This window comes from Oncorhynchus mykiss, chromosome 15, assembly GCF_057628025.1.
Source record: "Oncorhynchus mykiss isolate SJ-2025 chromosome 15, ASM5762802v1, whole genome shotgun sequence".
Lineage (NCBI taxonomy): Eukaryota > Metazoa > Chordata > Actinopteri > Salmoniformes > Salmonidae > Oncorhynchus > Oncorhynchus mykiss.
Genome location: NC_143036.1, coordinates 27,626,425 through 27,648,455, shown reverse-complemented (window position 1 = coordinate 27,648,455; position 22,031 = coordinate 27,626,425). Strand labels below are relative to the sequence as shown.

The following is a 22,031-nucleotide window of genomic DNA, read 5'->3' as shown; positions in this document are numbered from 1 at the left end:
ATTGGGAGTTTCTTTTTTTTTAAGACCTTGTGGTATTTTATCTGTCTAAACGCTGTGAGATAAGACTTGAGGAAACCTCCAGCCACTGCTGTAGTGTACTGTGAGGTTGACTGGTTTTAGATTGTAGTTAGAAGTTGTGTGTGTTTGTGGAAGGAGACGTGTGGTTGCTGTGACGTCAGTGTGTGATAAGGGCCTACATGGCACCCAATTAAAAATATAATATTTATAATATAATATAAAAATATTCCCCCCTTTCAGTGCACTACTGCGGACTAGGGTCCATAGAGCTCTAGTCAAAAGTGGGGCAGGAAATTGCCATTGTTTTTGTAAATTCTTATCAATGTGTCAAGTAATTATCCTTTTGTTTTCTCATGATTTAGTTGAGTCTAATTGTGTTGCCGTCTTGGGGCTCTGTTTGCGTTTGTGAACAGAGCCCCAGGACCAGCTTGCTTAGGGGACTCTTCTCCAGGTTCATCTCTCTGTAGGTGATGGTTTTATTATGGAAGGTTTGGGAATTGCTTCCTTTTAGGTTGTTGAATTTAACAGCTCTTTCTGGATTTTGATAATTAGCGGTTATCTGCCTAATTCTACTCTGCATGCATTATTTGGTGTTTTGTGTTGTACACTGAGGATATTTTTGCAGGATTCTACATGCAGAGTCTCAATTTGGTGTTTGTCCCATTTTGTGTATTCTTGGTTGGTGAGCAGACCACAGACCTCACAACCATAAAGGGCAATGGGTTCTGTAACTGATTCAAATATTTTTAGCCAGATCCTAATTAGTATGTCGAATTTTACAGCTTTCACAGCTTTGAAGTTACCTGTGGTGCTGATGTTTTGGCCGAGGTATGTATAGTTTTTTGTGTGTGCTCTAGGGCAGTGGTGTCTAGATGGAATTTGTATTTGTGGTTTCTGGAACACCATTATTTTTGTCTTACTGAGATTTACTGTCAGGGTCCAGGTCTGACAGGATCTATGCAGAAGGTCTAGGTGCTGCTGTAGGCCCTTCTTGGTTGGTGACAGAAGCACCAGATCATCAGCAAACATTAGGCATTTGACTTGAGATTCTAGTAGGGTGAGGCCGGGTGCTGCGGACTGTTCTCTTGCCCTCGCCAGTATGTTGAGATGTATGCATGTTGGAGAGGGTGAGGCTTAAGCTGCATCCTTGTCTCACCCCACGGCCCTATGGAAAGACATTTATTTTTTGCCACATACCGCCTGCTCCATCTGTCTGCTCGCTCCCGTCCCACCAGCACCTCCACAGCTGCAGCAATAGAACGCCACCCTCTCCCTTGCGCAGCAGTTCTCCGTTTCAAAAAAATACTTTGTATTTTGAATATCTGGATATCCAACAAAAATTCATGGTAGTATTTCAATAGTGAAATTACTTCAAACCCCTACCTGTAGTCCAAAATAATATTACGATATTTAACAGAAGTGCACTATATAGTGCAGGGTTATTCTGCTCTTACCCTACAAGGTCTGGAGCCTACTGGTTTTCTGTTCTAGCTGATATTTAATTGCACCCACCTGGTGCCCCTGGGTCTAAATCGGTCCCTGATTAGAGGGGAATAATGAAAAAACACAGTGGAACTGGCTGCGAGGTCCAGAGTTGAGTTTGAGGGGGCCTAGGTGATAGGGTGCCAACTGGGACTCAAAGGTAATAAAGGCAGCGTGAGTGCACTCAGGCCTCAGTGATGTGGCGTAATGGAGCGACTCACTGGGTTTGGCCGTGGAGGGGAGGGGTTCTGTGACTGGGATGCAGCACCCCATGTTTTCTCCACCCGTTCCCGCTCAGCCTGGTTGATTGACGGTCTTTCTGTAAGGAGCCCGTCTACTCTCCCCACCATAAGCATTTTTAACCATACTTGTCGTTTACTTAGTAGCTGGCAGTTACTAGCTGCTAAAACCACTATAGGGCAGGCTACGTGAATTATTGTAGCAATTGGTTCCTTAACTGCCTTAGACATCCTGGGTTGACCTACACAGACATTTTAAACAAGATTGCATATGAAAAGGGGAGTTTTAGACATTTGGTTTACATTATTCAGTAATATTCACAGACTAGCTCCTAGCAAAGGGGGGAAGAGTTGCTCTTAGGCTTTATGATGCGCGGCTAACCTGATTTAGGTTTGGTTCACAAAACTGTCATATACTCGTCTTTGAGTCTCTAGACCAGGCAGTATACTATTACTGTACTCTGAGGGTAATGTGAAGCATTTCCTCTCTGTGCTGTACTCTTAAGGCTGCGTCCTATTCCCTATGTAGTGCACAACTTTTCATCAGAGCGCTATTGGGCCCTGTTCAGAAGTAGTGCACTAGTAGGAAATGGGGTGCCATTAGAGACGCAGCCTGAGTGTTGTTCCTCCAGTCTGAACCTGGTTCCTGAATAGCAGTGCGCTCTTCCTGAGGAGCCCGAGACCAGAGCGTCTTGTTTCCTCGCAAAGCCACTCCTAACATCCGTGTATGTCAGACAAACGGGACCTGGAGGCAGCCCCGCCGCATAGGACTGCCCTGCGCTTCTCCACTCCTGACTCATCACTAAAGGGGGAGAGATGGACGGCACGTTAGTGCGGCAATCTCCAGAGTGTGTGTTGGGAGCCTGTTAAGTGTGTGTGCTTACACAGGATATGTATTTATTTATGTACAAAGCATATTAGTGTGTGTGCGGTAGTGTATAAACTATTGTCAGTGGAATGTGGCTGTGTGAGTGCCTGCGCTTATCGGTCTTTTGTATAAATAGCATTTTGTGTGTATGTGTAACTTGATCCTCTGGGTAGAGAGGGAACACAGTGAGACATGGGGTTCTGTCAGCTGGGGTCTGTTGGCAGCAGTACAGGAGAGGACACTGCCCTGCAAAGCCTGGTTGTTTTATTAAAGATCAACACACATGCGTACGGAGAGGGACAAAACATGCCGTTCCATTCTGAGGGCCTGTGGCCTGCATGAGGCCTAGCAGGGGAAACCTAGGAGGCGTCCCATATGGTACGCTATTCCCTATATAGTGCACTACTTTTGACCAGAGCCCTGTGGACCCTGCTCCAAAATAGTGCACTGAATAGTGTGCGGCTTGGGAAACACGTTAGGCTACAGCAGCCGGGATTGGCTGGTCCGAGCTCTGAGCTGATCACCATAGCATCTCCGGCTCAGCAAGCGAGTAACACAATAGGCTCATCATAGAGCCCCTTTTGAAAACAACACCATCTGAGCAGCGGTGACGACCCCCGACCAAAAATCAAGGCCCATCTCATTGCTTTAGATCATTGTGTCCTAATCGATCACTAATATACCGTGTCCCAAATGGCGCGTGATGCCATAGTCAAATGTAGAGCTCTAAAAAGGAGCTATTGCCATTTGGGGATGCCACAAAGGCTAGTTCATGTAGTCTTTTTATGCTGTATCAGGAGAGGGCAGAGACCAGGGTCCTTTTCACTAGGAACAGACGAACAAAAACCGAAGTGGACAACCTGAATGTGTCCAATAAGAAACGCTTGTTTTCGTTTAGGTTGCTAAACTTTTTGCTACGGTGTGCGTTAATGAATAGGGCTCATCACCTATCCAGTGTGATGGCTCCCTAGAATAGCACAGCACAGTGAGCATTACAGTCAGGTTTGCTCTGTCAGCTTTGCCCAGGCCAGTCCAATGACCTTAACACTGCCCACCCTCAGCCTAGATATCCACTGTAGTTTGGGCTGAAATATGCTTCAGTTTAGCTGACCTGTCATGTTCTGTCTTAAACCATGCATCTAAACAGAACATCTAAACAGAACAATCTCAAGTTTACCGGCACGGATTGAAACGTGGGTGTTCTCCTTTTCTCTGCTATCTGTAGTGTGTCTGTCCCCTGCACTCACAAAGTGCTGCTGACTGCTGTACTCTTCTCTGGGTTGTGTTGATTTAGCAGTGACTTACGGGACAGGTGCTAGCCAGAGGGCAGTCACAGCCTGTCGGGCCACCCTAACCACACCCAGGCAGGCAGCTCTGTGTGACCCAGCTAGCTAACCACTGCAGGTGAACTGGAAGTGTTTAGGAGGAGTTAGGAGTTTGTTGACTACTGACTACTTACATATGCTGTACTGGAAGCCACAAACAGTGACCGTACACACCAACACAAACTGTACACACAATTGTGTGCAGAGTAGAGGGGCATGATGTGTGACATGGCTAATGTGATTATATATGTTCTTTTTAAAGTAAATGCATAGAACAGGCCATTACCAGTTTGTTTATGGACCCATGTGCACAGTAGATTGTGTGTGAGATATAGAGATGTTTCCACCTGCACTCTTAGTGACACACGGGGTGTGTGGGAGATTGGGGTTTGAGGATGTGGAACGGTTAGGTTAATAGAGGTGAGGTCACTAGCATGCCAGACTGAACCACTCAACACTGTCAACAGGCGAGGGCTTTTGCCCCGGGCTGAACTGTTAAGCACAGACTAAGAGGGGTAAGCACCTCCACGGAGCACAGACGTGTCACTGGGGCACGCGTCCATAAAGCGTCTCGGTATGTGTTGTGGTCAGTGTTGGAAACTCAAGAGAAAGGCATCTCAACGTGCATGTGACATTAAAAACTTGAAACTTGTAAAATGACTCTCCTGTGCGAACGCCGTTGTTTATCTTCTCTTCCTCATTAATAATCCACCATTTCTCTCTCCCTCTCTGCTCTCTCACACTTCCCCCCCTTCCTTCTCCTGTCTATCCCTCTCCTTTTGAGTCATTCCTGCTTTTTGTCTTCATTGCTGTCTTTCAAGTCCCCCCCCCCCCCCCACAACCCTCCATTTCCAGACCATTCTTTCCCCCCTCTCTGAATAATGGCGGAAACCCCCATCTTAGCCAGTGGGAGGGGAGACGAGTCGGCCGACCTGTGACGGACAGCTTTGTATGGGGCTGGCCGCTCGGCCGCTCACCCTTTGTTCCCATGCCAAGTAAAATGGAGGGAAAGGAGAGCGAGGTGGAGAGGAGGGGTGGTGGATGGGGTAGGGGCTTCATTCATGTGTTGAGCTGGGGCTTTTGGTTTTCAGTCCCTGTGGTGCGAGAGGGGAGGGGCACACGACGACCCTGTTGTAACAGCACAACAGTGGAACTATTTAACTCACCGGTACTCCACCGGCACGCTACAGGCAGGGCTTGGAAATAACTATTTTATTATACACAGCAGGGAGATGGGGGTGTGGGCCACAAAAAAAAACTGAACTCATGAACGCCTGCAGTGGCTTGTTGGTCTGCGTACCCACATACATCTTAGCGGCCTCCCTGATGAGAGCGAAATAAGTTTTAAAGTTAATTTCATGCAATTCTACGCATTTTGCCATAGGGTGGAGGCAAATGTTTGCAGTTTTTAATATATTAACTGATGATCTATGGGCCCCACCCCGGTTGGTAATTCAACCATGCTTTACTAACTTACCAATCTAAAAAAATGTAGCTGACATGGGCTAATTGAGTAACTGCACAACCAAATTTTGAAATTGTTCCTTGTGTATTCTATTATTCTAACTCAACCATAAGTTGAGGCCCCGACTGAGTTCCAAAAATAAGTTGTGAAATTGGTCCGCGGGCCATCCCTGATATAGGGTGTCCAATCAAAATGCTTCTTTTGACCAATGGGTAAAAAGTCAATTGTGTAGCTGGTCCCAACCTCCTATCTCTATCATAATCTGTTCAAAAGTCTTCACCCGTGGAGGATGGCCAAAATTAGGGTGACGGTCCAATGGAGGCCAAAGGAAAAAGTAGTCAAAAATGAGGACAATAGCTTTGTCAGCTAGGTTGGATGCTGTGCAAGAATTAAGGCTAACTGACAGGCTCACCGTTGAACTCATCTTTCTTCTTGAGTCTGATTTTGAGACGTAATATTTTTACATTTAATTCAGCTCGTGTCATGCTAATTTAGCTTTTTACGACCCGAGGAAACCCCGTTGCAGATGACCACGGGCGTGAAATCCTCAAGTCGCTGTGAGAAAGCAGCACCGCTCCGTCAAGAGCTTGGTGCTTATTATCGGATGTATTAGCTTACAAAATCCTACTTTTTGGATTTAATGCTAATGAATGTGTTGGAGGAAGAAGCCACTGAACGATTCAGAACATGAAGAATCATATTTGTCTTGGAAAATGTCATTTTATAACCGAAGGAAGTTAAATTTCATCACAAGTGTGTTTTCACCCACTCTGGGCAGAGTTGGGTAGACATTAGGGGTGTTAACTGTACACGAACAGGGACCTCTGTTTTCGTCTGCACTGTGAACCCGAATGAATCCATTAAAAAGTAAAAACACTAGGCCTATATAGCCTATCCTGAGTTGTATGCCATTGCCTCATGTAAATCTGAGCTGAAAAACATTGTAGGCTATTCGGTTAAAACTACTAGCGCCTAGGTGCATGTTGTAAACAAAATTCTAATCATAACTGGAGCATTTCAAACTATCCTTTTGTGAGGTGCAGCCTGGAACTAGTTCTGTATGACGAGTGGTGGGGTTGATAAACCAGAATTGGAGGATCCTCCATTTAAATTTCCAGTTTGGCCACATTTTGGGTTCACAGTGGATTAGGCTCTCTGACAGTAGGGTTGTGGATAAAAACGTAAACAATAACGTCGCCACTGCTCAACGAGAGTAGCCTATGAAGAGTGGCACGTGTAGCTTGTTGTTGTCGGCCAGTCACAAGTCATCAACACGGCACTACAGTCATAGAGCCTACGTGTGTGGCAAAGCAACATTATCTAATTAATGGGAGATGTAATTAAAATATTGGAATTAAAAGTTAAATGAAAAGGATATGCTACAACGACCAAGAGCCTACAGCTACTTAATAATCTGAATGGAGGTGTTGTAACTGTAGGATAAGAAAGCACATGCCGCCTCAATTAGCCTAGTTACCTTAGCTTAGCTAGCTAACTAGCTTCTCTCGGTTTGATGCAGTCAAGACGGGTACTATATAATCACATGAAATAACCTAGCTATGACGAACTAGAAGTTAGTATACTAGCGCGAGTTGGCTTGGTATGGTTGGTTGCTGTCTCTCTCTCTGCTCCGTGTGACTCGCTCACAGAACACACACCGCATGGCCCCTCCTACGCCTGCTATAGCGTCTCTCGCTTTATCAGCTCTGGTTAATAAAGTAGCTTACAAATGAACTTTCCTGCTGCTTCCCTCACACATATTTGGACCTGTGAAGACCTCTACAACACAACCATCCCTGTCACAATAGACAACGCCAAGAACATTGTGAATGCTGTCACAGAAGCTGGACTAGGCCACTGATAGGGTGCGTTTTTCAATTTTTTTCATCTTTTGCCAAGAACTGTTGACGTTTCTTTTTCCCTCAAGTGGGACCCCAAAACCGCAACACGTATCGAACCGTAGGTTTGGTGAACCTTTACACCCCTACTGGACACCCTATATTATGGATTACATTAATTGATTTAATTGAAGTCAAACGCATGATTGAGAGATTGGACAGGAGAGCTGGCACACAAGATCTGGGTCCCAAATGGTATCATTTTCCCTTTGTAGTGCAATACTTTACAAACGTAGTTCACTATGTAGGGATTTGGATATGCCATTTGGGATGCACACATGCTTTCACATGCCAGTATCAGTAGGAACCTCAACCGGTTTGTTTCTCTACTCCGTCTCTTTCCCCAGTTATCACCATTCTAGTAGTACTGGAAGGAAACCAGCAGTACAGTAGTGTTTATACCGCAACAGACTGCACTGGTGCTATGTATAGAATAATATGAGTGTTGTCATGACATGAGGCCTCCTATTCAAGTGACTGGCCAAGTTACTCCCTCAACCAAATCCTTCCAGAGCTGCTCTTCTCTTTAGCCGGGGTCCTGAAAGAGGAGGCCATCACAAAAGCATTTGTTCCCCATGACTCTCTTTCTCTCTCCCTCCAGTCCCATTCCCCCCTTTTCAGCCCCTCACCCCCAGCTGTGTGTGTAGAGCTAGGATGTGATTAGTAAGAGTGGTGGAGTAGTGTTTGGCACTGGATTAACTAGGAGATGGAGGAGAATGACTACAATAGACCACACCGCCCAGTGTGGCTTCCACTCAAATCAAATTGTATTTGTCACATGCGCCGAATAAAACAGGTTTTACCGTGAAATGCTTACTTACAAGCCCTTAACAAACATTGCAGTTCAATAAATAGTTCACATATTTACTAAATGAACAAAAGTAAAAAATCTAAAAGTAACACAAGAAAATTACATAATAACGAGGCTATATACAGGGGATACCACAACCGAGTCAATGTGTGGGGGTACAGGTTAGTCAGTAATTTGTAAAGTGACTGCATAGATGATAAACAGTGTGCAGCAGCAGTGTGAAAGCAAAGGGGGTGATCAATGTAGATATTCTGGTTGGCAATGTGCTTAATTGTTCAGCAGTCTTATGGCTTGGGGGTAGAAGTTGTTAAGGAGCCTTTTGGTCCTGGTCTTGGTGCTCCGGTACCGCTTGCCGTGCGGTAGCAGAGAAAACAGTCTATGACTTGGGTGTCTAGAGTCTAGGACAATTGTTTTGGGACTTCCTCTGACACTGCCTAGTATATAGGTCCTGGATGTTAGGTATCTTGGTCCCAGTGATGTACTGGGCTGTATGCACCACCCTCTGTAGTGCCTTACGCTCAGATGCCGTGCAGTTGCCATACCAGGCAGTGATGCAACCAGCGCTCTCGATGGTGCAGCTGTAGAACTTTTTGAGAATCTGATGACCCATGCCAAATCTTTTCAGTCTCCTGAGGGGGAAAATGTGTTGTCGTGCCCTCTTCACAACTGTCCTGGTGTGTTAGGATCATGATAGTTTAGTGATGTGGACACCAAGGCACTTGAAACTCTCGACCTGCTCCACTTCAGCCCCGTCAACATTAATTGCCGCCTTTTCGGTCCTCCTTTTCCTGTAGACAATGATCAGTTCCTTTGTCTTGATCACGTTGAGGGAGAGGTTGTTGTCCTGGCACCACACTGCCTGTTCTCTGACCTCTTCCCTGTAGGCTGTCTCGTCTTTGTCGGTGATCAGGCCTACCACCGTTGTCGTCGGCAAACTTAATGATGGTGTTGGTGTCGTACTTGGCCACACAGTCATGGGTGAACAGGAAGTACAGGAGGGACTAAGCGCGCACCTCTGAGGGGCCCCGGTATTGAGGATCAGCATGGTAGATGTGTTGAGGCCTACCCGTACCACTCCCTGATGAAAAAAGAAGAGGTTGAGAAACGGAGGGGAAAATTAAGGGGGGGGGGGGGGGGGTGGCGGCGATTGACAGGGATAATATCAATGCTATGTAATTCCACTTCCTCCTTCCTCCCCATAGCCAGCTTGGAAATGTGTGTACAGTAGTCCCATTGATCAGATGGTTGAGCGCTTAGTTAATTCAGGCCAGAAAGGCAATCTCAGCCCATGTTGAAGAAACTCTGCTTGAACTGTGCCCCACTGATTTGGTCAGTGTTTCTGCCAAAGAGATTAACCAATCAATCTCTCTGGTTTTTCCACTCAAAATTATGTTGATTGCTTGTCTGGGCTCAACGGTGACTTAGGGTTTCTCTAGAATCATAACTTTAGGGCAACAACAGGAAACTACAGAACAGCAGACCTGTCTGGGTTTTTCATTAGCCTTTTGCACATTGTGTGTGTGTGTGTGTGTGTGTGTGATAGTTTGATTGGAGAGCAGCTTGAGGCTAAATGGAGTCACTTGACTAGAACACTGAAGCCTCTGTCTGTCCCATGGAGCTTCAGCTAAGCAACACACCTTTACTCAACACACATACCCCTCTCACTCTTACTGTATGTCCCTGTCCCCCTCTCTTCCCTCTGTTAGTTGTGGTTCACTTTCGGTCAGGGCTGTGTAAGGCAAAGTCTGGGGTATACCCCTTGTGTCTGGGGTGTATTCACTAGGAAGCAAACGGACCACAATGGGGAGGGTCTACCTGAATTTGTCCAATAAGAAACTCCTGTTTCTGTTGCAAAACATTGCTATGGTGAGCACTAATGAATACATTCAATGTGTGGGCTTTCTTCTTATGGGCTCCCAAGTAACCTCACCGCTAACTTGTGCTTGGAAATGACCGTGATCATCAACATACTGCCATTATATATATGTGTATGTGTGTGTACACACACACGTCCGCTGCACTGTAGGTTACGGGCCTTGCGGTCTCAGGACAAACACACACACGCTCATTTCTCCCTGTGGATTTACTGCTCTATTCCAGCACACACAAACACCACTAAAACCAACCATGAACCGACGCTCGTACACATAAACACGCAAATATGCACATGAACCGTTCTCCTTTCTCACCTACAGTAGCGACTATCTAACCTAACCGCCCTTAATAAGCCTCTGTAAACCGTACAGGCTGTGTGTATACTGGCAGGTGAATAATTGCTCACGCAGCTCGGAAAGTTATGTCAATCTACAGTAGGAAAACCCTGGCGAAGTACAAGTACAAATGAAATCTGCTGTTTTATGACTGCCTTCAAGGAATAACACCATCTGAGAGAAAGGAGACTCTCTCTCACTCTCACACCTTAACCCTGAGAGGGGTGTAGATAAGCCAAGACAGGCTGCAGCTGTGTTTTTGGGGAGTTGCAGATGGGACCCTCCCAGAGCCCAGTGCTACTTGTCACTACTCACACACACACACTGCTCCTGTGGGGTGCTCTCGTATACATCATCCAAGCAATTCTCTGTAATCGGCCTCATGGGTGGCCAGGTCTCACTGACTGACTCCACAATGAGTTGAAGTCAGGCTACACCTGCAGTAATCTAGTAACATGGTTGGCATGGTACAGTCAGTGGCATTTCAACATCAGTCTCATCATTCATCCAATGTTTGAGAGCCTTTTCATTGTTCTAACGTTGAGACTAATCTAGGCCTACCTAGGGCTGTTGTGGGGACCGTATTACCGCCACACCGGCGGTCACTAGTTATGAAGGTACTCAAATACTGTTTGTTCACGCTAATTAGGCTGCTCTGATACTGCTGATGGTCATTAGTATCCTACCAAACTTGCTAACTGCCTGGTACACAGCACTTTTATTGCCCCTGTAATCACTCTGACATCAATGCAAATGTAATTGAACATCTAATCAAACACTTCATGAGAGCCCATGAGCTCATGTTGCGCAACATTTCTATAGGCTATGCAATTGCTTGAGAAAACAGAGTGATGGCCTTTACTAAAAAGAGGATCCCATCAGCTTTCTATAGGCTATTTTATATTTTATTTATTTCTCAACTTTACTAATATTAAGCACATTGCTTATATTTACCACAGGCGTATAGCCTACCTGGCTGACATGACAATAAACCACGGGGAAAAGAGTCCTCCATTCACTATTGAAGTGCAGAGATGACATGTATTTTATCACTTGTGAATGATGGCCAGCATAAGAAACAATGCCTTTTTTTTTGGAACTTGTTTGAATCATATTCTCACACCTCATGTAGCCTAGCCCGTAGTCCTTTATGTTTTAATAAGGTTTGTATGAATTTTTGAATTTTATTTGATTTTACTAGGCAAGTCAGTTAAGAACAAATTCTTATTTTCAATGACGGCCTAGGAACAGTGGGTTTAACTGCCTGTTCAGGGGCAGAACGACAGATTTTGTACCTTGTCAGCTCGGGGGTTTGAACTTGCAACCTTCCGGTTACTAGTCCAACGCTCTATCACAACTAAAGTGGCCAAATAACTTCTACAAATGAAGCACATTTGAATCCTCTTTACAAGAGTTGTAGGAGCCTACAAGTTAAGACAGACATCGGGAACAACTCCAGTTCCTGAGCTGCATATTGAAGATCTTGGCAGAACAGTCCACATTTTGTCAGCCAAAAAGATGATTAGGCCTAACAAACAGCAAAAGCACTAGCCTATATCAATCTACTGATGTCTGTCTTTACTTGTAGCCTGTGAGAAAGTTTCCAATCACGTGACTGAGCCATGCGAGACACTTCGAATTGCCAGGGTGAAGGGCACAATGCAGCACTCCAGGCCGCAAAAGGCATGTTTTTTTTTGGGGGGGGGGGGGGTGCATTACCGCCACAAAAAGAATACCGGCGAGAAATTTGAGGCATTATCAAGTGCTTGTCAAATTGTGAATGAGAGACTGAAACTCTTTACAGGCTGCGCAAAAAAACAGCCTTGTATTAAAAATCAAAACATATAGCCCAACGTTTGCACAACCACTGAGGTTACATTAATTACTCTTAATTCTGCGTATAGCAGTACCTATTTATTTGTTAACCGCTCAACACAGAAAAGCTGCATGTGCACACTCCCTCAAGTTGTTGTTTTGGAGAAAAAATTTTTTTTTTACTTGACTCGGGAATGGGCGTTTTATGTAGAAGCACCAGAGAGGAGACTGTATGACCGTGATGCGGCTGTGTTGGCTGGCCACTCTGCAGTGGGCTGAATGGCCGTCTTTGTCAGTGGGGCATAATCGTCCGTTCTCGGGACTGATTGCATTACGGCAGGCCAGCCTGCCCCTCACTGACCTGGGTTCTGGAGAGACTTTCTGTGTCCCAAATAGTACCTTAGTTCCTTTTTGTAGTGCACTACTTTTGACCAAGGCCCATAGGAATAGGGTCCATTTGGACCGCAGACTCGGAGAGGGGAAGGGGAGGGAGGTATGGAACGTATCAAGAAGCTTTAATCTACATTGGTATGGTCTCGCATGGAGGAGTCTTTCCCCTCAACTGTTTTGGTGTCTCCTGTTGTCCTGACGTATGTGGTTGATATGGGAACCGTTGAACAAATGTGTCTCTCTGTGTCCATGAACTTAGTTGACTCCTGTTGAATGTCTGTCTGTTGGTTGGCAGAATACAAAGGGGGGGGGTGCTCTCCCATGGCTCTAGAGTAAACTGTTATGCTAGGGGCGGGTGACTCCTCTCTCTGGGCCTGTCTTCCATCTGGGCCCGAGCTGCAGTTCACATGGTCCCCCAGCTCTTATTTCCTCTTCCGGTCACCTGATGCCTTTCACCTGCCAGAGCCACTGTATGCCGCCCACAACGGCTCTCCCTGCCAGCTGCCAGACCTGGCCCTGCCACACACACGCATGCACACACGCATGCACACACTCACTCTTACTCACTCTCTTGTGCACGCACACACACTCCATCACGTGCACACACTCCTTGGTGAAAGAGTGCAACTCACCACCCGGTGTACCAACCAAATACAATATATTCTAACTAAGAGAACAGGAAGTATTCTTCCCTCTGGCAGTTTAATTGTAGAGCTGTTTTCTAGCATGTCATATTGTTTGCATCCCAAATGGCACCCTATTCCCTACATAGTGGACTACTTTCAACCAGAGCCCTATGAAGTAGTCCAATATGTAGGGAATAGCATGCCATTTGAGATGCAGATATTGTGTGTCTACTCCATTGTTGCCTGTCAGCCAGAAACTCAACAACACAAAGCACAAAGGGAGCCCTCGATTCACTCAATCGATATGCCTAAGAACGTTTATGCAACTTCCCCTAAGAGAAAGGAGTTTTGCAGTGGAATTGTGAAACACCTTGATTGGTGGGAACCAGTTAGCAATTTCCAAGATTTTCACGTTAATCATGTCAAACACACAAACCGATGCCTTTCACTCAAGGAAATCCAATATGTCACATTAAGTTGAGTGTATCAAAGTCGATTTTTGGTTCAGGCTCCATGTCTCCTGATGACTTGGAATGGTATTCTGATTCAGAATCATGGATGTCTGAGTTCCTTCACATTGTTTGATTGCTGTGATGCCCTCATTGCCCTGGCAGACACTGGCCCTCTGTGGCTGCAGACTCACGGGGATGATTGAGTATTTAATGGCTGCATAGTTTGGGACCTGTTCCCTATGTCTGCCTGCCAGGCCGTGTAGCAGAGGACACACCGCCTGCCCGCCCAGCCACCCAGTGCTGCCTGCCTGCTGGAGGTATGTTCTGAATGCCGTCCCCTACCCTTTCAACAACCAGCCTCTTGTGAAAATACTTGGCAACGCCGCCCGGGCCTGAGCAGAGCTCTCCTATCCAAAGCCACTGTTATTTGTCCGCCATTGCCATAGTGACGCGAGGAGGGGTTTAGGGACATGCCGATGGAATCGGTTCAAAGAAAGCTGTAGGCTAGGCCCGTTCTGGTAAAAATACAAGGACTTGTGTAGTGGTATGTTTCTGATCATGCGTTTGCAACCTGCGGTTTGCCAGTCTACAGAGTGTGGTTTGAGGGGTTGATGGAGTGGAGAAAATTGAGCTGGGAGAAATGCTGATAAATTGTGCACCGCATCAAAAGTTCCACAATCTAGCTTCTGGTGAACAGCACGATATACAGTCGATTGAGCTCAACCCTCTGCATTTAGGTGCCCCTGCCAACTCTTTGATCGCATTGACAAATGTTGAGTTGACTGTTTGGGTTTAGCATACATGCTGCAGTTTTTGAGAGTGTCTTAACCCAGTGGGAGTTTAGATATGTTAGCGACTTGAAGGCTTCGATGGAAAGGGGTCATCGTCTGAAACGTTGATGGCATTTTTCAATGCGTCGGTGATCTTATTTAACAAAAGCTGACGTGTTTCAAAACACTATTTTTTGTTGTCCTAACCCAGTAATTCCCTGTGTCTGTTCAGCCTTTCTTTAGACTTCTGAACCTGCGGAAGCTGGGCCTGAGTGACAATGAGATCCAGAGGCTCCCTCCTGAGGTGGCCAACTTCATGCAGCTGGTGGAGCTCGACATCTCCAGAAACGGTTAGGACACACACACACACACACACACACACACACACACACTTTGTCGGTGGCCCCCTCTGCTGGGGTCAAAACCAGGTTCAATACCAGCATATTGCAACCATGCATGCAAATTACCACAATGAACAGACAATTATTTTAACGACCAACTAATAAATAACAAATGCTGCTTTGGCAAGCATACCGCAAACACCACTTTCAGAGAACCAGCAAGAAAGTAAGACCTCGAGCTAAAACCTGCATTCATGGGCAGACAAGCTTCACAAAATACGAGCCAGCAGGCCTTATAGACCAATAGAAACGTATTCTGTGGCAGACAGTACAGTACCAACAAGCTGAAAACAACACATTCAACTCACCCATGGCCCAACTCACTCCTGGCCTTCCCAGGCCTGGTAGTTAAACACGGACACAGAAGGGCATGTAAGAAAAGGTGATCTGGGATCTAAACCCTACATATACCCCCTAGAAACCAATGCCAGGCGCTCAAGTCAATCCCGCCCTCGATCGTACATGTCAAACCGATCTCAAATGTTTCCTGCTTTATTTAGTCCTAGTAGTCGCTGCCCTCTGTGTCCTTGCTGTAAATATCACATAGTGGGGAGTGTTTATGAGACATCTGTCCTGCTACCACAAACCGACTGCATCAGGGGCTGCCAGCCGAGCCAAGAGCTGTGGGAGATGTGGCCTAACGACTTAGTCCATCTGTGCTCAGCTACTGCTGCCTTGGTTCTATTGCCCAGGAGAGTAACACACTAACCAGTCTCCATGTGTCGGACCAGGCTCCTAAACCTAGCATGGATTTCATATCTTGTGTAGGTTAGGGCCAAGTTCTGGCAGTATACATACATCTAAGGTTCAGATACAGACCAACCTTAATGTAGTCCCCCAACGAGAGAGAGAGTGTGTGTGTGCGCACGTCAAGCGATTTTAAATGGTACCTATCAGGCTGATGACATTGACACTGACTGTTACTTGAATAGCTCATGTACAGTAAGAAAAATAAGTCAATTATCATAGTCTTGTCAATGAGAACAGGTGAAGGGGTTTCCCTTTTCTCTTCATCCTCTTTTCTGCCCCATCCATCCCTGTTCTTTGTCCCCCTCTCCCCTCATCACCAGCCCATCTGCTAGTGATTACAAGGGAGGGGAACCTGAAATGGTGGTCTAAGTAGAATGTGACCCCGCTGTCTGTCTATGGTGCTGAGTGTGCCCCCCCCCCCACCCACTCGCTCTCTCCCCAGACATTCCTGAGATCCCCGAGAGCATTAAGTTCTGCAAGGCGTTGGAGATTGCAGACTTCAGTGGAAACCCCCTCTCCAGGTTAGTGGATCAGTCCAGGGCCACCTCTCTCTCTGTCTCTGTCTTTCCTGTTTCCTTTGAGGACATGTCTGGGCCATACTAAGTTATCATTTGAGATACGTGGGGGGGTCACTTCACTAGTTCATTGTCATACTTGTGCCATATTGTGATTATTTCCGTAATGGCCTTGACGATAAACAACTCCAAACAATGAAATGGACAAAGAAATATTTTAACAAGTTGCTATATATTTATATCTCAAGTTGTCGCCCAGATGTGTCAAAGGCTCAGAGAAGGCCCTTTCTCAGTACTAGATTATGTACATGAGCGAAACGGTACATGAGCAAAACGCCTGGAGGAGAACGAGGCTTTGTGAGGCAACAGTACGCTGTTCGCTGACCCAGAAACTAGCATGGTATTACAGAAGTGGAATGCTCGACAAGGCAAACCCTCTCTCTGCTGCAGCTTCCTCCTATAGAATAGGAAAATAACTGTTGGCAGCAGTGGTGATGGTGAGTGCTTTGTCAGATGGATCTGGCCTCATAATGTGTGTCCGTCCCAAATGGCACCCTATTCCCTATATAGTGCACTATAGGCCCTGGTCAAAAATAGTGCACAGTAAACGGAATAATGTGCCATTTGGGACACACGTATAGGCAGGGGAGGAAGCTATTCCAACTGCTTCAAGGGCTGATGTTGAAGGGCCATTGAGAAACTACCTACTTTCTCTTGTGTTCTCGTCTCACTCACTCTCTCCCCGGCTCGCTCGACCCCTCCATCCCTCCCCCTGCACGCACGCTCGCTCGTCCCATCCCTCCCCCCGCACGCACGCTCGCTCGACCCCTCCCTCCCCCCGCACGCACGCTCGCTCGACCCCTCCCTCCCCCCGCACGCACGCTCGCTCGACCCCTCCCTCCCCCCGCACGCACGCTCGCTCGACCCCTCCCCACGCACGCTCGCTCGACCCCTCCCTCCCTCCCCACGCACCCTTGCTCGACCCCTCCCTCCCTCCCCCGCACGCACGCTCGCTCGACCCCTCCCTCCCCACGCACGCTCGCTCGACCCCTCCCTCCCTCCCCCTGCACGCACGCTCGCTCGACCCCTCCCTCCCCCCGCACGCTCGCTCGACCCCTCCCCACGCACGCTCGCTCGACCCCTCCCTCCCTCCCCCACGCACGCTCGCTCGACCCCTCCCTCCCTCCCCCCGCACGCACGCTCGCTCGACCCATCCCTCCCCCCGCACGCACGCTCGCTCGACCCCTCCCTCCCCCCGCACGCACGCTCGACCCCTCCCTCCCCACGCACGCTCGCTCGACCCCTCCCTCCCCCCGCACGCACGCTCGCTCGACCCCTCCCCCCGGCACGCACGCTCGCTCGACCCCTCCCCCCCCGGCACGCACGCTCGCTCGACCCCTCCCTCCCTCCCCCCGCACGCTCGCTCGACCCCTCCCTCCCTCCCCCCGCACGCTCGCTCGACCCCTCCCTCCCTCCCCCCGCACGCTCGCTCGACCCCTCCCTCCCTCCCCCCGCACGCTCGCTCGACCCCTCCCTCCCTCCCCCCGCACGCTCGCTCGACCCCTCCCTCCCCCCGCACGCTCGCTCGACCCCTCCCTCCCTCCCCCCGCACGCTCGCTCGACCCCTCCCTCCCTCCCCCCGCACGCTCGCTCGACCCCTCCCTCCCTCTCCCCGCACGCTCGCTCGACCCCTCCCTCCCCCCGCACGCTCGCTCGACCCCCTCCCTCACCCCCGGCACGCACGCTCGCTCGCTCGACCCCTCCCTCACCCCCGGCACGCACGCTCGCTCGCTCGCTCGCTCGACCCCTCCCTCACCCCCGGCACGCACGCTCGCTCGCTCGCTCGCTCGACCCCTCCCTCACCCCCGGCACGCACGCTCGCTCGCTCGACCCCTCCCTCCCCCCGGCACGCACGCTCGCTCGCTCGACCCCTCCCTCCCCCCGGCACGCTCGCTCGACCCCTCCCTCCCCCCGGCACGCACGCTCGCTCGCTCGACCCCTCCCTCCCCCCGGCACGCACGCTCGCTCGCTCGACCCCTCCCTCCCCTGGCACGCACGCTCGCTCGATCCCTGCCTCTCGCGCTCACTCCTTCTCCCTTTCCATCTGTTTTCCTGTCTTCTGTCCTCTCATCACTAGGTTGCCTGATGGTTTCACTCAGCTGCGAGGGCTCGCCCACCTGGCCCTCAACGACGTGTCACTGCAGACACTGCCCAACGACATAGGAAAGTAAGTACACACACCAACGAAATATGCAGACCAACCACCTTGCATGAATGGCTATTTGAACTCCGACACGGGTTTCCTTCTTGCTCTAAACATTTGAACTCCTCGCTCTGTAAAATGACAGACATTGGTACAGGCCTAATTACATGACACAGTGGGCTCTCAGACAGACAGACTGACTGCTCTGAGTGACCAGATGGATGAGGCCCATCGCCATGCCAAGTTAACCAGGACCAGCAGACGCCCCATCTGACTAACCTCTCCTCCTCCCTCTCTCCTGCAGCCTGGCCAACCTGGTGACGCTGGAGCTCAGGGAGAACCTGCTCAAGTCCCTGCCCACGTAAGTGCCCTCTTTAGCCTGGCATAGTTCCCAGCCTCCCTTCATGCTAGCAAAGGTGGTTGTTTCCTAAAAAGGAGTCCTTGATGATATGACTAGTGATTTGAAGCACAATGGAGTCCTCAATCATCACTAGTGTATCTGTTCACTAGTTAACCGCAGTAGTAGCTCCCTTCTCTTTCGATGCAGTTGTTGTCATAGGGACAGACTGGCTGAATGACAAGCTTGTCGTGACTGTGTGTGTGTGTGTGAGAGATTGGGGCGTGACGGTTAGCGATTTAGCCTATCTGGTTCTGACTGTAACAGTCCAGACGTCGTCTTGATGTGTTTCTGTATAGATTATAAATCTGTTCTAAAACTGAGTGTGTTTCAACAAGACTGTGTCTATGCAGTAGTCCCCATTTACTTCAGGGTTTCTATGATTGATTGTTCCTCTTATCCAGGTCGCTCTCTTTTCTGGTGAAACTGGAACAGCTGGACCTGGGCAGCAATGAACTGGAAGTGTTGGTAAGAACAAGCTCCAAATGACACCCTATTCCCTATACATATATATTCCCATGCTCAAACAAACAGGCCTCAAGGGTACAACTACGGATGTGTCCCAAATGGCACACTATTCTCTTCATAGTGCACGAGGGCCCATAGCACTCTGGTAAAAGTAGTAGTACTATAGTAGTACTATATATATATATATAGCGCTATGGGCCCTCATGCACTATGAAGAGAATAGGGTGCCATTTGGGACTCATCCGTAGTTGTACCCTTGAGTCCTGTTTGTTTGAGCATGGGAACGCCTGCCTGGCTAGCCTTCTCATTGGGACAGGGTAAACAGTGCCTGTTGAGCTGACAAGGGCGTAGGCTGAGCAAACAACCTGACGTCATGCTACCCGCCTGACAACCCTGCCTGTCATACTGTACACTGCTCAGCCTTGACAGGGATGCTAAGTCATTTCATGTAATGTATCACTCAAATACAGTCTGGGGTCATTTTTACAGGTTTTGTGTTCTCTGGGATTGATTCCCAATGCCTTTTTTTGGAGCTCAAAGTGAATTGCCCTGAAGTTGAACAGCAGGACCCATCTTGTTTTGGATAGCAACATGCTTTGATCTGTTTGGTGTATGGGCATAGCCAACAGGAACAGTGTGTGGGTGTGCATATATAGTTAGTTTTTTCAGTTGAATCTTGCCACCTTCCGCAGCCATTTGGGGACCCCAGAGTGGAATGGGAGTATTTTGGGGCGTATGATGTGTGGTTATGTAGCCACCCCCACCTCTTCTCTTCCCAAATGATGCATATTTAAGTGGATCCTCGTGTTTGTTCCCACTCGCTTTAGCATGCATTGGCTCAGAACACCTGATCGCCTGGCCTCGTGTCACAAAGCAGAGCAACGATGACATTACCTTCTCTCTCTTTTTCCCCTCTCTCTTTCCCCTCTATCTCTAACAGCCAGACACACTTGGTGCTCTCCCTAAGCTACGGGAGCTGTGGTTGGACCGTAACCAGCTCTCCTCATTGCCACCAGTGAGTATGGTCCTGGCTCATCTATGCCCATCTTATTCGCTTAGACTCAGTATTCAGTTATTCGCTTAGACGTTGCTCAGTATGAAACCCATCGCATACATTTGAGTGAGTGTTCACACTAAAAACTACATTGCTGTGTGTGTGTGTGTGTGCGCCTGTGTGTGTGTGTGTGTAGGAGCTGGGGAACCTGCGGAGGCTGGTGTGTCTAGACATGTCAGAGAACCGCCTGGAGGAGTTGCCCTCGGAGCTGAGCGGCCTGCTGGCCCTCACTGACCTGCTGCTCACACAAAACCTCCTGGAGGTGGTCCCTGACAGCATTGGTGAGAGGGATGCAAGGAGGGAGGGAGAAAAGATGAACAGATGACATTCTGTCCCTTTTGTACAGTGCCTCTGGTTTACACAGTAGCTTCATTGTCAAACTGAACTTTTTTTTAAAAAGTACTTTGCCAAGGTGTCTGCTTTTTTACCAATAAGTAGTCCCGTGGACATTATCGTTGCCTGAATGCAATTGAAGGTAATGCACTTGACTCGTGAAGAACCACACTGCCCCCTATTGGGGAAATAGTAGTAGTTAACTGACATGAAACCTTCATGTTCATTATGAACCAGACAGACAATAACTGACTTCGAAGGGGTCCTGAACTCGTCCAATAAACACGTTTTCATTTTCCGTTACAAAACGTTTTGCTGCGATGAATACCACCCGTCTGACTCTGTTTGTTGTTTCTCCAGGCTCTCTGAAGCAGCTGTCCATCTTGAAAGTGGACCAGAACCGACTGACCCACCTGAGCGACTCCATAGGGGAGTGTGAGAACCTGACGGAACTCGTGCTGACCGAGAACCTCTTACAGGTACCGAACCACTGCGTTTATAACCAAGTTTCTTTTGGTTCAGAACAAATGTACAGTTCATTTGCCTTTTAACAACCCCCTTGAGATGCGTTCTTTTTAATATTCATGAAATGTGTAAATGTTTAATTCTGTAGACTCTGCCTCGCTCGCTGGGCAAGCTGAAGAAGCTGACCAATCTGAATGCGGACCGCAACCGGCTGGGCGGCGTGCCCGATGAGCTGGGCGGCTGCGCCAGCCTCAACGTGCTCTCCCTCAGGGACAACCGGGTGGCCAAGCTGCCTGCCCAGCTGGCCGACGCTACCGAGCTCCACGTGCTAGACGTGGCAGGGAACAGGTAACCCCGCTACTCAGTGGCGTTGTTGCTAGCATCGCCGCTCCATCTCTTGACCCTTTTTGATCGCTTGATCCTTTTTTTTCATCAAGCCTTACAGCTGAATAGTAATGTAAAATATGCCGTTTAGCAGACGCCGTTTCCAAAGCGAGTTACGGCAGGGCGTGCGTACATTTTCATACGAGTGGCCTCCGCAGGAACTGAACCCACGGTCCTGACGTTGCCAGCGCAATATTCTACCACCTGAGCCACACCGGATGTGTTCTTAGAAATCAGAACAGTACTTTCCATATGTTGTGTCCGTGTTGTTGTTGACGGTGTTGTGTGGGTGTGCCCAGGTTACAGAACCTCCCGTTTGCCCTGGCCAACCTCAACCTGAAGGCCATGTGGCTGGCAGAGAACCAGTCCCAGCCCATGCTCAAGTTCCAGACGGAGGATGAGGAGAGCACCGGGGAGAAGGTGCTCACCTGCTACCTGCTACCCCAGCAGCCTTCCTCTAGCCTGGGTGAGTTAGCCTTACACCACCGTCATCTTCATCATGACCTTCTTTCCTCCTTTCTCACTTACCTCTGTTCTCAGCTTTGTCCCTAGGTTTTTCACTATTTACAGACTTTCTTTACCTCTTTCTTCACTCTCTCTCTGCATGTCCTCTTTCCTTCACTTCGTCTCACATAAAGGGCTGCACGGTAGGCGTTTCACCTGCTACGCTGGAAGTGTAACGTTTGACCAGC

The 22,031-nt window shown here is 48.5% G+C and overlaps 1 protein-coding gene across 50 annotated transcripts in view; it reads left to right on the top strand.

The window, feature by feature from the left end:
- scrib (scribble planar cell polarity protein) overlaps positions 1 to 22,031 on the top strand; it is a 105,646-nt gene that overhangs the window by 50,923 nt on the left and 32,692 nt on the right. For all 50 annotated transcript variants that reach the window (XM_090199753.1, XM_090199755.1, XM_090199744.1 and 47 more), the window contains exons 2-11: positions 14,602 to 14,719; positions 15,963 to 16,041; positions 18,173 to 18,262; positions 18,543 to 18,599; positions 19,040 to 19,103; positions 20,044 to 20,118; positions 20,294 to 20,438; positions 20,851 to 20,969; positions 21,104 to 21,303; positions 21,639 to 21,805. In XM_090199753.1, the coding sequence (XP_090055879.1) occupies positions 14,602 to 14,719; positions 15,963 to 16,041; positions 18,173 to 18,262; positions 18,543 to 18,599; positions 19,040 to 19,103; positions 20,044 to 20,118; positions 20,294 to 20,438; positions 20,851 to 20,969; positions 21,104 to 21,303; positions 21,639 to 21,805 (1,114 nt within the window). The remainder of the gene's footprint in view (positions 1 to 14,601; positions 14,720 to 15,962; positions 16,042 to 18,172; positions 18,263 to 18,542; positions 18,600 to 19,039; positions 19,104 to 20,043; positions 20,119 to 20,293; positions 20,439 to 20,850; positions 20,970 to 21,103; positions 21,304 to 21,638; positions 21,806 to 22,031) is intronic.